Source organism: Rhea americana, unplaced genomic scaffold, assembly GCF_003343005.1.
Source record: "Rhea americana isolate MKP2758 unplaced genomic scaffold, rheAme1 scaffold_121, whole genome shotgun sequence".
In the NCBI taxonomy this organism is placed as follows: Eukaryota; Metazoa; Chordata; class Aves; order Rheiformes; family Rheidae; genus Rhea; species Rhea americana.
The window spans coordinates 1,569,031-1,583,088 of record NW_028185273.1 but is presented as its reverse complement, the minus strand read 5'-3'; the positions used below and the strand labels follow the sequence as shown (position 1 = coordinate 1,583,088).

Genomic DNA, 14,058 nt, shown 5'->3' with positions numbered 1-14,058 from the left:
CATGGGCGGCGCGGCGCTGGCCGGCGCCCTGTGGCTGGGGCTGCTGTGGCGTCTGTGGGCCGAGAGCGGCGCCGAGAGCGGTGCCGGGGCGGGCTGCACCGCGGCCGGCAAGTGCTGCGAGGGCAGGGACGCCGCCTGCGTCGGCAGGGGCTGGAGGGCGGACGGGGGCTACGGCACCTGCTTCTGCGACGAAGGCTGCCGGCGCGTCGGGGACTGCTGCCACGACCACGGCCAGGCGTGCCCAGGTAGGGCCGCCCGCTGCCCCCGCCCGGGCCGGCGGCCGGCGTCGGGGCCAGCAGCGGGGGTCGGTCTCGCCCGCAGCCCCAAGCGAGTCGGCCAGGACGGAGRCCGCCTGGGGCTGGCCGCAGCTGGGGCTGGGGTTGGGGTTCTCCCTGGGCGCTCCTGTCCCCTTTTCCAGTTTGTTGCCTGCTGGTGGTGTGTGAGCTGGAAGTTGTCCTGGGTTTGGGGGCTGGAAATCAGGCATGTGGTGATGGTCTTAGTTGAGAGGGGCTTCTTCAGCCTGTAAACTATAGGAGGATGAGTTTGTCATTGGTGTCACCAGCCTTGGGTTGGGGTGGGACCAGGGACCAGGCTGGTGCTATGTGAACACAGCAGCAAACACTCTTGCAAGAATTGTTTTTGCCCCTTTCCCAGACTAGATGTTTGCAAGGTTTGTGGGTCTGCAGGAGCGCAGAGACTGAAGTTGGCCAAGTTGAAGTTATTTTCCCTCTAAAATGCGTTGTTCCATTCATCCCTGATGATCTAATCTCATCCCAGATCTGTATCATTTATGATAAGGATGTAGGTCTACAGAGACAATGGGAAGATGCATTTAGCTCCATCTGTGTGCTGAGCTGCATCCTCATGTCTTGTCGAATGACTGTCAATTAAATAATTGGGGAAATCCCCAGGGTGAGACTACATTCTCATTTCTAGGGGCAGGAGTCTGCCAGGACGAGGCCTTGACCCACAGRGAAGGCAGGGGCTTCAAAATGAGCTAGAAGATGTGTGAGAAGGGTCCTCTGGCAGCTTGCCCACAGCAACCTGCCTGRGAAGGCCTGGCTCCCCGAGGACCGTTGGCAAGGGTAGGAGAACACTCGCTGAAGACAGTTCTTAACTCTCTGTGATTTTACATGTCACTTCTACCAAACTGGACCAAGCAGTCTTGSGGGTATTCACACCTCCTCTTCTTGTACTTTTATCCCTCGCAGTCTTCAGAACATKTGTTCTCTCTCCCTCTGTCTGCAGTGTGGGACACTGCTGTCACAACTAGTCCGCAGACARCCTGACAGCTCTCTGGAGCTGGCTGGATGCAAGCCAGTGTAGACCCAAAATGCTGTGAGTCTTGGCCAAACAGTCCTGCTAATTAGGGTTTATATCAGCAGGCTCGGCATGGTACTGAGCTACACAGCTTTGGGACCCAGCTTGGCTTTCACCTGGCTCGGGGAGGGTTGGGGGGTGGTGAATACAGCTGTCTGGCCACGTAGAGCTGTCATAAGTGATGCGATGCTGTACAGAAAGACTGAGCAGAGCAGGACTCTGATGACAGGTCTCCACAGAAAAACAGGTCAGAYCTCAGACCTCTAGACCATGTTTTTTTAATAATAACAGCAAGGAAGAAACTGGGCCATGAGATCAGACAGAGGGTGCCTAGTAGCATCTCTTGAAGTTGGCAGTGTTTTATATATTGAGCTTTTAGTGAGGCAAATCAATAGGCAGAACACACAAGAYAATTCCTTGTCATAGAGTCATAGCATTTTGCATAGCATTTCAGTAAATCAGATAGTTAATATTCAAATACAACAGGAGAAAGCTAATAAAGATATGTACTGCTAGCATTAAAACAGAGCTGTGAAGCACAGAAAATTTTATTAAGAATTCCAAAAAGAAGCTTAATCTTTTGCCTGAAAGGTGCCAGTTTATCCACTTTTTTTTTTATCATGACTTCAATCAGATGCCTTGTTATTGCAATGGTATTTTTTGTTTCAAGCATGGTGATAGTTGCCTGGAAATGTGTGATGCATGAAGTGTTTGCAGTGTCTCCCTGTTGGCCACTGTGTGGACACTGAGTACTCTAGACACGGACAGAAAGATGAAGTCTCAGTGACTTTCCCATGTCTCACWCTTTAGCACCAGCACTGGAACTGGACAGTCTTATGGTGGACCAGTCCCCCCTGGGAGCTAAACCAGCAGGAAAACTGTGCTTTCTGTAGTGTTGGTTTCTCGCTAGTTTAATTCTGTGAACTGGCTCACAGCCTAGTGGTGTGAGCACTGGTGCCAGTGCCAGCAAGGGGAGCAGTGCTTCGGGCATGGGTGAAGTGCTGGATGACAGGATTTTGGCAGCCCTGATCTAGGTTTGACTCTCCTAGTCCATGAGAGCAGCTCCCATAACTCATACACCCCAAAAGCTACAAAATTGATCACAAGAAGTTACCCTTTTAGAGGYAAATGACCAAATATGCTTTTTACTGCAAACTGCCAGCAAGTTTCTATTAGAAAAAAAAATTCTGAATAGTTCCAATGGGAGTTTTTATCAACAAAAACAAATATGACCTAAAAGTACTTCTATTTTAAGCTAGTTGTTGTTCCTGTTGGATTTTGAAGTTTCACTTTCACTGTCTCTAAGTTCTGTCCATGTGTGCATTTAATGAACCAAGGTTGTCTATTTATGTTCACTCTGAAATAATCTATTGTTTAAATGTGGTTCAAAAATTGAAAACAAAAAAGGGAAGTAAGTTAATAGAAAAATTCTTCTTATACTACAGCTTTACTGTCATCCTGATCACAATTTGTGATTTCTGCATTAGCTTTTCATCCTTCTGCAAATATTTAACAGGACAAAGTATTTGGGGAAAGTGTAACATGCTCATATCTTCAAAAATAAATAATCAAGAAATGTGTTAGGAATAATACAAAAACAACACTCTGAAATAATAGAAACCAATGACAGGAAGGACATTTGAAAGCTGCCAACACCATGATTGGATTCCACCCTGCCTAAAAATTGTCATATGTTTTGTGCTTTATAAATAGATGGCTTGGAGTAAGTCTGTTGGAGGCTGTACCTATGTCCAAGGGTTTTTAAATAAATTTCCCTACAGTTCTAATAGTGGAGAAAGAGCATTTTTGTGCATAGAGAACATTTTAAATAGAAAATGTTGTACTATGAGAAAGCCTGAAAAAAAGAATGACCTTGTCATTTGAATGGAAGTGGTTGCTCACAAAATCTGCAGATTCATATACATTACAACATGTGTTGCGCAGTGCTTCAGTGAAGATATGTAGCCCTCTTTGTTCTGGAGGTGGTTTCATGGAAAAAAAATACAGGATGACTCAAAAAAAATCTACAGTTCTCAGTGCTTTAAATGAAAAAACTCCCAACCACTCAAGCTGTGTTTCACAGGACAGTGTTGCAATTTTTCTGTACATCTTTGAATTTCCAAGGGTCTGATTAGCTTTCCAAGCTTTTCTAAGGGTCTGATGTTCTTTGGGGTCTTTACCTAACACCCTAGTCCCAGCCATCTGAGTGCAATACCTGTCCTTTAGGTTCCCTTGGTTTGTCATGTCTCTCTTCCAAATCAATCCTTCTTCATTCAATGAAYTGCTGTCTACCATCATTTTGTTAACTGGGTTGGACCACTAATAAGRTGGACAGAGGGCCATGAAGAAATAGCTAGATATCCCCTGATATATTTGTTTGTATTTCAAGAAATGGCACTGTTCCTTTTATGTCAGCTCTGTGATCCGTTCTCTGTCATGTTGGAGAATTTGACATCTTTCCAAGGAGGCACAAAACTAATGTCCTATCCCTTAGTGATTTCTGGGTACTGACTGCAAGAGTAGCATTATTAGCCCACTGGCTAAATTCCATTCTAGCGACCCAATATTCTTTTTATTCCACATGACTGAAGCAATTCATACTTCTTGTTCTAAATCTTTATGATCATAAAATTGCTGTGTATTTCTGCAATCTGCCAGTGTTTGACTGTCAACTTGAATTCATTTCAGCAAGATGTGAAGTCATCCCTTTCTTTATTATGCAGCTAGACAATCCCTTTGGGAGTTTTCTGCATGGAAAGTGTGATGTAGACCTGATGTTATCTGCATATCAAGGTGCTAATCTAGGATTAAAAYTACATAGAAATTCTTAGTTCTGCAGGTCATTCATACAGACAAATTGGAACAGAGTCAAAAGATATGGAAATAGCTAGATTAGATCCTCTGTCCTTTGGGTGCTCTAGGTTAAATTAAGCTGTGTGACAAGGCATCAAAGTCTATGCTTGTACTGTCATATAAAATGGGACAAGGACTGTTCTCTGGCCCTGAGGCCAGGTGGCAGAGACTGTTATGTCCATTCCATATGTAGCACTTGTCCAGGGGTTTCCCWTTGGTGCCCTAAGATATTTTTACTATCACTATTTTTCTTTTTTAGTTCAAAATGTCTGAAACAAATGTTGAGGGTTGTGATGAAACATGTTAAGAGTGGTGTTTTCATAGCCACAGAGTTTATGTATTAGGTGCCGTGGGATACAGAGATGTCTGAGYGCAACACCTGATGGCACAATGTTGGATATCGCCATATGGCAAAGRGAGCCAAACCTGGTGCAGTCTTCTCCATGCTATTTTCTTGTGCTGTTATACAAATCGTGCCCAGGAGCTGTCTGCGAAGATGCTAATCTTTAAGTAGGAGGAAATGCCAGACAATGCTGACAGTTAAGCAGCACGGACAGTTAGTGGCTCAATGCCCATGGCTCCTCCTTGGTTCTGTTTTATTTGGCAGAGCTGCAGAGTTGCCAAGAACATGGAATACAGCATCCATGGTCACTTGTACTCCTATTGCTATCAGGCCCCTTAAAAAGTACAGGTTTGGTGAGAACCAGTGCAGAGTGAAAGGAAAGGAGGGGAATTATTACAGTGTTATATCTTCAGGGTAGCCTCCTTCAGGGGTTTTATCTACTTTATTCTGTCTGTAGCTCCCCAAGAAATTAGACAYTTAGTGAGAGAGCAAACATAGCAATTTCTGTCTCTTACAAAAACAGTCACACACACCAAAGAGGTAATCACATTTTAGTCCCTCTTCCCRATGTTTCATATTGACAGAATCCCAGAGGGCTTGAAATATTTTTCTGAATGACCAGCTTGCTCCCRTCAGTTATCCTCAATACTGATGAAGGAATATAACTAGGGGTTAAGCCATAAAGCTTCCCGGGGATTTAAACTGTAATGAGGAAATAAAGGAAAAAAATAGGATCCAAAACATGTGATAYGTTGCCATTACAAGCTAATGGGAAACAGTATATTGGAGAAATGAAAAAGCAGCTTTTTCTTTTAAATAGAACAAGAGGTATAATTCAAAGATATTCAGAACCAATGTAAGGTATCATGACCATTGACTATGACATATATTCTGTTTCATTCCCTAAATATGATATTGAAGATCTGCTTTTAAAGGAGGGAGAATGCAAAGTAAAATATTTTTCATACTACATAGAAAATAATTTTAAGCCTATTTGCAGTGTGCAAGGAAAACAACTCTTTGAAGATTTGARGGATTTCAGTATCAGGAAATAGGAGATTAGAATATTTACCTTTTTTTAAAGGCTGTCTGTAATAGTATTTCAATTACATGAGATGGAATCATAATTTTATTGAAAAAGTAAACTTACCAGAGGACAAAAAGCACCTAATAATATTACAGAAAGCGGCATGGACTAGTACACAGTGGCGTACGCTTTGACTGCTTGCCTTATTTCATGGTTGGAGAATGCGGCAGACACAGCCTAGACCTGCTCACCAGCTAGCGCACTGTGCACACACAGTAACGTGAGGCTCCCGCTGCTGCCCAGGCAGGGTGGTTCTCTCTGGACACGGCACTGCCAGSTGGGGAAGATGGGGCTCAACCTGCAGCAATCCAGCCTTTCCCAAAAGACCTGCAAGAAAAGGGGAATGAACTGGAAATGAACTGCCTGTCAAATTAAATGGTCTGCTAGGTCCAGGACTCCCCGGACAGAGAAATGACTGTTTATCCTCAATGGATTCTTCTTCTTGATGGATGCCCATGGGCAAATTGTTTCTCTTATCTTTTACTGCTCTATCTGCGAAGGCTATATAGGCTTCAAGCTCCTTGTTGGAGGGATTGTATTCACTGCACTGGTTCCCAGAGATCCTCATCCAGCTCCCCAGGGCTCTGAAACAGTCATCTAGGAGATACTGCCATGTAAATAAACACAGTTGGAAGACYTAAATTTTAAATTATTGATGAATAAGATATAGATGTAGAGTCTTAAAAATTCAACCGTTAGTGCTTACTGAATTATTTATGAAGGAATGTTTCCAAAAGAAAACCCAAGAAGAAAAACAGGTACTACTATAACTTAAGTAGTAGCTTTAATTAATGATAATATAAATATTGCTATTTTCAGTCAAARGCCAAGCTTTTCCCCGGATGCATTTATTCTACTCATTTAAAAATTTGCTTAGCAGATTTTGTAGATTTGTTCAGCAGATCTGCTCAGCTGTAAAAGGGAATGATATTAAAAAGATTCTAAGCAGTACTACAAAGCAGGTAAAATCTTTGCTTTTGACAACTCTTTTGCATCCTACAGAAAATTTTGTAAGCACAGTAATGATTATAAAAGACAAATATTCTTTTGTATTTTTTTTTTCAGTTCAAATCTTCTGAAGAAGCAGACATAGGCTCCTTACCTTAATGGCCTACGTATGACCCAATAGATTAACCTTTAAATTGTCACATATGCCCTACAGGACTTCTACATTGCATTCATTTGCCTCCAAAACAATGGTCACTGTTTAGAAATAAAAAACCTCTGATACTGTCAAATCTACACAAGCTGTAACAATTTTATCCAAGGGATATTTTTTGTAAGTGTGCTGTGGAAGTGTTGAGGAGCTTTGAGGAGTCCTTGCCACAGAACAGCAGCCCAAAGAGCAGGATGTAACACTTGCAGAAAAAAAGACAAGCAGAACTTTCAATAAGACAACCTGGATCCTGTGCCCAAACAGCTAAGAATACAGCCTGGGAAGGTGAAACCAGAGGAATATCAGAAAAGAATCAGAAAGTGAGTTGTAGTGCAGGGATAGTCTTGCAGGGTAAATGAGAGGACTTTAAAGAGAGGTGATATGGCAAAGATAGAGGCACAAATTAGGATTAGGTATTAATAAGAAAGGAATTCATATATACTTGTAAGGAGCTGAAGCAGGTGTGAATTGAATGACTTTCCTCACAGTCACAATAGCTACCTGCAGACAGAGAGACTGCACCAAGATATTCTGACTCCCTATATAACACGTTAGTCACAAGATAGTTCTTAAKTGAGTGACAGCTACTAAAGAGTCTGGGAAATACAGTTCTAGTTTTGGGACCCTAGCCAAGAGGGATTTCTTAAGAGGACCTGTAGAACCTCAAAGCTTGAGGGAATGTTTAGGTTTTGCTCATTTTCAGAATGTATAAAACCATCCTTATGGACAAAAGAAGCAGTACAGTAGGCACTGGGCAGTAGGAATGTTGCCTGGGTTATGATAAGCACTGCAGGGCTTTGTGGATAAGGAACAATTCACAGAAAAATGCATGTTATGAATATTACTAGAGACAGGAGATGTGACCTGGGTTTCTGCCCATGGCTGCAAAGAATATTTGTGCAAATGCTCACCTAATACCTTTTGTAATGTCTATAAAGTACATATGGAGAGCATTAAAAAATAAACACGGACTTACTAGGACAATGACAGGGACTGGAAGACACTTTGCTCCTCAGTGGTGAGCATTGCCTGATGTGGCAGGAATGCTTTGAATCACGTGGCAGCTTAGATACAAAGGTCTCATTTTCAGCCAGACAGGACTGAGTACAGTTTTGAAGAACTATACTATACATTTTTACTATTAAAAGTGAAATCAGTAGGCCATACAGTTTTCAAAACCTGGAGCTTAGTGTTCCTGTAGATAAACACCAGGAAAGTTCAGGGAACAAACTTTCAGTTCAGTTCTCATGGAAATATGTCAAATGACTGTGTTTTGTACTGTAAGGTTAATGGGTAAATAAAACAAAGATTTGTGTATTATGCAGCTTTTTACAGAGGAATAATGTATCTATTACCTGTTTCTGCATTCTGGCAATCAGGCTGCAAAATCTTTTCTTCCAGAGTAGATTATCTGTATTCATCTGGAACATCTGTCTGACATGTTGTCCATGCTTATATTTGCAAGACAAGGCAGAGCTACCATTTTGCCAGAATACAAATGGCAAATGCAAAGGAAGGGAAAAGTATAGATTGGAAGAGTGATTATCATGATTAATAGAAATGAGAGATATAAGGAGCATGCATTTTTGGATAGATGAATAGAGATATTCTGCATGAGATACAAGCAGAATCATTATTAAATGCACTGCAGAGAATAAAATAAGAAAGGAAATGTCTARTGAGAATCAAGTACGATAGATCAGAGTATTTCTAAATATGAATCTCAAGACAGTATTTAAACGGAGATGTTTATTGTATCATCTACATTCCTCCTTGAAAGGTTATAAATTTGACAAATATGAAATTAGGGTTATACATGAGAGGATGATTCTAGTTCTTCTATGGAATACATACAGAAAGCTGCATTTTTTTTCTTTCTTTTTTAAAAAGAAAGAAAAAAAAGGTGTGAAAGGCCATAGCTGGGCTAAAGGTTAGAAGAGTTGCCGGAAAACTAGCGTAGAAAAATACTTTGCTTTGTATTCTTTCTTCTTCATCTGAGACCATCAATGAATACACCTAATATATGCCAGTTTAACAGATGAAGAAAGAACTTGTTTTTACCTGTGACTATTAGGTAGGTTTAGGAGGGACCAAAGATACGAACTAGCACACAGTACTTATGCTATCGGTGCTCTATCTGAAGGAATCATAGTTTATGGTTCAAAGTTTACTTTTAAAGTAACAGCACTTTTCCCATAGCAATTTAGGACAYACTTGGGTCAAGTTCAGAGGAAGCTTGTGATATGTGAGAACAAAAATTCCAATATGCAATGGATTATTCTATAGTTGGGAATGAGCATAAGAGGATCTTATTTTTACGTACATTCAAATATATATGTATATACAATGTGTATTTTTTATACAYATACACACACACACATATATATATCTATACACACAACCCTACACACATCCCTGGATTACTTCGAGACTAAATAAAACCAAAATTTTTACCAAAAGAAGTCTTYACAACAAGGACAGTGGAGCAGGACTGTCTGCGTTAAAACAGGAAAACTAAAGCTATGGCAGTGGAACTTCATTCAGACTTGAGGAAAGAAGTCTAGAAATCAAGTTGAGGGGAATCAAGAAGGTTGAAAGGCTTTCTGAATCCTGCTACTTCATGTAATAGTTCATGAACTGGTTCAGTAGCTCAGTCCACTGATTGAGATCAACAAGTTGGTCTCTCTCAGTGGCAAATACCATATGCTCCAGAGRAGAGAACAAGGAAAGAAATTTCCATACGGAACTGTTTCTTTCCTGAGACAAATGATGAGATGTAAAACTTGAAGATGCAAGCCCCTAGAAAAAAGCATTTAAAAGCATAAAAAGCATATATATGAAAGGTAAACCAAACATGTTTTCCTTTATTGAGAAAGGAATCTAGAGAAAAGAAGTAAGGCTTCAATGCTAGTAATGTTTCAATATTGCTTTGCAGCTCTTCCCTGCATTGTAGGGGAGTGGAGTCACTGGAGTGGCTGTGCAGAACAATGTAAACCTGATTTGCGAATACGTAGGCGCTATGTACAACAGGAACCTAAAAACAGTGGTGAACCCTGTCCTGTTCTGGAAGAGAAGGCTGGCTGCCTGGACTACCTGACTCACCAGGGAAAGGACTGCGGACATGAACATGGTAGTCTCTTTGATTTTTCTGAATACCTTTTGCCATTATGGCCTTAARTTTTCCACTGTCAAAGCACAGAAAATAACTATCTGTAGCTAGCTGGTTAAAAATAAAATTAAACCACCTGCTTTTGACTGTAAGATTGCAGCTTGCTCTTCTGTTTTTACTTATTTTTCATATTTGGCCTTTTCTGAATTTCTATTAAATTAACAACTAAGCTGCACATCTTCCTTTAATGTCTTAAGTCCCTCAGTAAGTATCAAATTATTTCTGTGCAAAGCTAGGACACAAACTCAGTACAAAACAGGAACCTCAACTCTTGTAGAACTCCAGCACACCCCATTCCCTGAGTCTAGACTGTGCTCATTCCATTTCTTCTGCATAAGGAGAGAATTCAGATGTAAGGGACAGAGTTGAAGGGGGTGTTGCCAATGCTGTATCACTTTTTCACTGAAGCCAGTCAGAATCACCTTATACAGCTCCATAAGATTCATTCACCCACCTCTACAGTAATCAAAGAAAGACTGAACCTCGCCTTGCTGCCTTACTATAACTGTTTTCCTCCTCAGTCCCTGCTTTCATAACTACCTCTGAATACAGTAAAGAAAGAAAACAACGAACAGCATCTCCTCTCTGGTCTTCAGAAGAAGAAGAAGCTGGGTAATCTATTTATCATATACACCTGAGCCATCTTATTCCAAAGTAAAGAGCTGGACATAAAATATTAACAAACTTGCAACAGTTGAAAAATAAGCTATAGCTTCTACTGTTTTGCTCTTCTGCAGTTCATTTGCATCTCCAGTTATTGTTTATTACTTGCTAACTGTCCTGAATTAGAGCCATACAGGAGCCACGGAAAATTTGAGAGCCAGCAATAAGTACATCTAAACATCTAAGTTAAATCTATCTGCAAGTTAGACGTAGATSTCTGAGCAAACAAGGCTGGTTGAACATGATCACTTCCAAGGCCTTTTCTTAACATTGATTGACAAAAACAATAAAAAAAATATGATTTGCTTACAAATACGGTTAGGAAGTTTGTTTAAATTGAGCTACTATTGACTCTGTAATGCTTATAACACTTTGGTCTTTGCTACTTTGCTCAGAACAATAGTCAATAAGCATTCTTAAAAACCTATTTTCCATTTTCTCTTTTAGTAGTCATAGAAGAAAAATATGAGGTCCTAAGACTTAGTAAGAGATGTACTTTTGAACATAATTTAAGAATGTAGAACACAACCAAAGAGTGTGATACAAAGTACAGAACTTGGGCATGGAATGAGCAATAGTTTCCTTAATGTTTTTAAAAATCCATTAATTGGGTAGACTTAAAAATGAATAGGTCTAACTTGCACTTCACAAACACCACCTATGTAATAATTTTGAGTGTAAATTTAGCTTGTGCTTTAACGATAACTAATTTAATACTTATATGACAATAAATCTTTTATCTTTCCAAGTAGATATTGTGTGGAATTTAAAACTGAATCACTTTCGCACCACTGTGCTTTGGAGAATCGGCCATATGCTCGATGGATGCAGTACCTACGAGAAGGACACACTGTGTGTGTATCCTGCCAGCCTCCAGCTATGAATATTGACACTCATCGTTGTTCTGGAGATGGCCATAATGCARATAGGTAAAGAGAGAAATAATTTTTCTGCTGTCTGTTCTATAGCAAAAATCTAGCACAGAATTTAAGAATTCTCAAAGCCACATTAAAAGCTGCATTTATTACACCTAAAAAAAATGAAATAGTTCATATCACTTCCAGAGCTCAGAAGATTCACCTTTTCAGTGCTCACAGAAATTGCATTCGAATTAATGCATTTAAAACCTAGATAAAACTGGTACAGCAAATTAAGTATCAGAATTTAGTGCTTTGAAAGTTTTATTCGGTATTGTGAAGGAATGATGCAACTTCTGTAGTGCAAGAGGTATTTAAACAGTTAGACACTGTTACTTAGCAGGTGTGCCTCCTGCCCTAATCCAAATCTGATTTCAAGTTTAGTGGTGCCAGACTGATCTGGCACTGCCCCCTCATATATCTATAAACTTGCATTCTAGAATAGTAATTCTGAAATAAGACATTTAATATTTAGAACAATTTTATTTAGTCCATACATCTATTAATATGCATGCTACATAATGCTACACAATTGGCTATTCTCATCATCTTGTATACTAATGAATATAGTGCCTGCTCCAGAGAGTTTGCTTACAATTGTAAGCACAGAAGAACTATAAAAGTTAGATGAGCTAATTAGTCTTACATTATTAAGCAAATCTGATCTTCTACTGCATGATTTGTCATAAAGCACAATTTAGTAATATGAAACTTACAGTTCTTRTTGTTCATAAACTCACTCTTTGCTCCTCATTTATTGTCAATTTTCAGAGATAAAATCTTACACTGGGAAGCAGTTGGCAACTCTCGGTGCCAAGGAACCTGGAAGAAAGTTCGGCAACTGGAGGAGTGTTCRTGTCCCCCTGTTCATAGCTTTATTTTCACATAAAGGTTCAAAAGATCTTTAAAACAGCAACAACAAAAAGATTAAAGAAAACTAACACTRATGCCAAAAAACTTGCAGCTTTCTACTGTATTGGCTGGTGCCTCACTGAACTTTAAAGGAGACAAAAATTTGGAAGCAGTTTGGGCAACTGTGTCTGTCTTAATACAAAATGCTGAGATTGATCTATGTAACTTAGAAYGCTGTAAGCCTGTTTCCATGTTTCTCTTTTGTAATTAAAGAGCTAGTATTTCTAACCATAATAGTTGCGGTATCCTGCGCTGCATTAGGAAGAGTGTTGCCAGCAGGTTGAGTGAGGTGATCCTGCCCCCTACTCAGTCCTGGGGAGGCCTCATCTCGAGTACTGCGTCCGGTTCTGGGCTCCCCACTACAAGAGAGACGTGGAGCTACTGGAGAGTCCAGCATAGGGCTACAAAGATGATCAGAGGGCTGGAGCACCTGCCCTCTGAGGAACGGCTGYGAGAGCTGGGCCTCTTCAGCCTGGGGAAGAGAAGACTGAGGGGGGGGATCTTATCAATGTGGATAAGTACCTGAAKGGAGGGTGTCAAGGGGACAGGGACAAACTGTTTTCAGTTGTCCCATGTGACAGGACAAGAGGCAATGGGCAGAAATTGAAACACAGGAAGTTCCACCTGACCGTGAGGGGGAATTTCTTCCCTGTGAGAGTGACAGAGCACTGGAGCAGGTTGCCCAGAGAGGCTGTGGAGTCTCCTTCTCTGGAGATCTTCAAGGCCCGCCTGGATGCAACCCTGTCTAACATGCTGTAGGTGACCCTGCTGAGTGGGGAGGCTGGACTAGATGATCTCCAGAGGTCCCTTCCAACCTTACCGATTCTATAAAGTTCTTGAGACTATTGGGCAATAGTCTCTTTACAAGCACTGATCCTACTTGGTAGTGGGCAAGCCAAAGATTCTTAAGTCTGAGAAAAGTTACTGCCATCATTAAGTATCAGGAGTGAATAAAAATGAAAGTTTTGGAGCTAAAACTACATTTAAGTTTAAATTCTTTGTTCCTTCCCAATATTTAGACAGTTGTTTAGACTGCATTTTATGAGTGCTTAAGTAGTTTTTTTTGTCTTCGTAGTCATTTCCAGATTCAGTCATTCTCATAAAAGTGASAGACTAATGAAAATGTTATGAAGGAATTAGTCTTCATGTCGATACCACATGTGACTTCTATGGCAGGCAAACCTAAACAAGATTTTTGCAAAGTATTGAAATAGCATATTTTTCTCTTAATGAGTGGTAATATAGGGAAAGATGTTTTTACCTAAGAAGTTTTGCTCCAGCATTATTATAAACTACAACCGAAATAAACTTGCATCTAGCAAGAGGTCAACAAAAGCCTTGGTTAACATCTAGGAAACAATCACTTATTGTTATGTAAATAAATAAATCTGTTCATCTAGAATAATTAGAAAAGAAACCTTGTTTCATAACTTACCGTTTAATTGTTTTTACGGTACTAAAGCGGCTACATACTGCAGTACAGCATACTTGCTCCCTAGTTATGGTGCAGATACCAGATTCTTTAAGGTTGATTGTTTACAGCTGCTTCAGTGTTCCCTTCTAAAGCACCTAACCCCTGTTATCAAAACTTCTTTTACTAAACAAATGTGAAATTTCAGAAGTGATGCCTTACAGTTG

At 40.3% G+C, this 14,058-nt stretch overlaps 1 protein-coding gene across 1 annotated transcript; it reads left to right on the top strand.

Annotated features, from left to right (window-relative positions):
* Position 1: 1 nt before the first annotated feature.
* On the top strand, positions 2–12,654 carry SBSPON (somatomedin B and thrombospondin type 1 domain containing). The gene is made up of 5 exons (XM_085325119.1): positions 2–245; positions 9,695–9,889; positions 10,450–10,540; positions 11,344–11,520; positions 12,280–12,654. The coding sequence occupies exons 1-5, from the start codon at positions 2–4 to the stop codon at positions 12,395–12,397; spliced, it is 825 nt and encodes a 274-aa protein (XP_085181245.1). The 3' UTR covers positions 12,398–12,654.
* Positions 12,655–14,058: the final 1,404 nt, after the last annotated feature.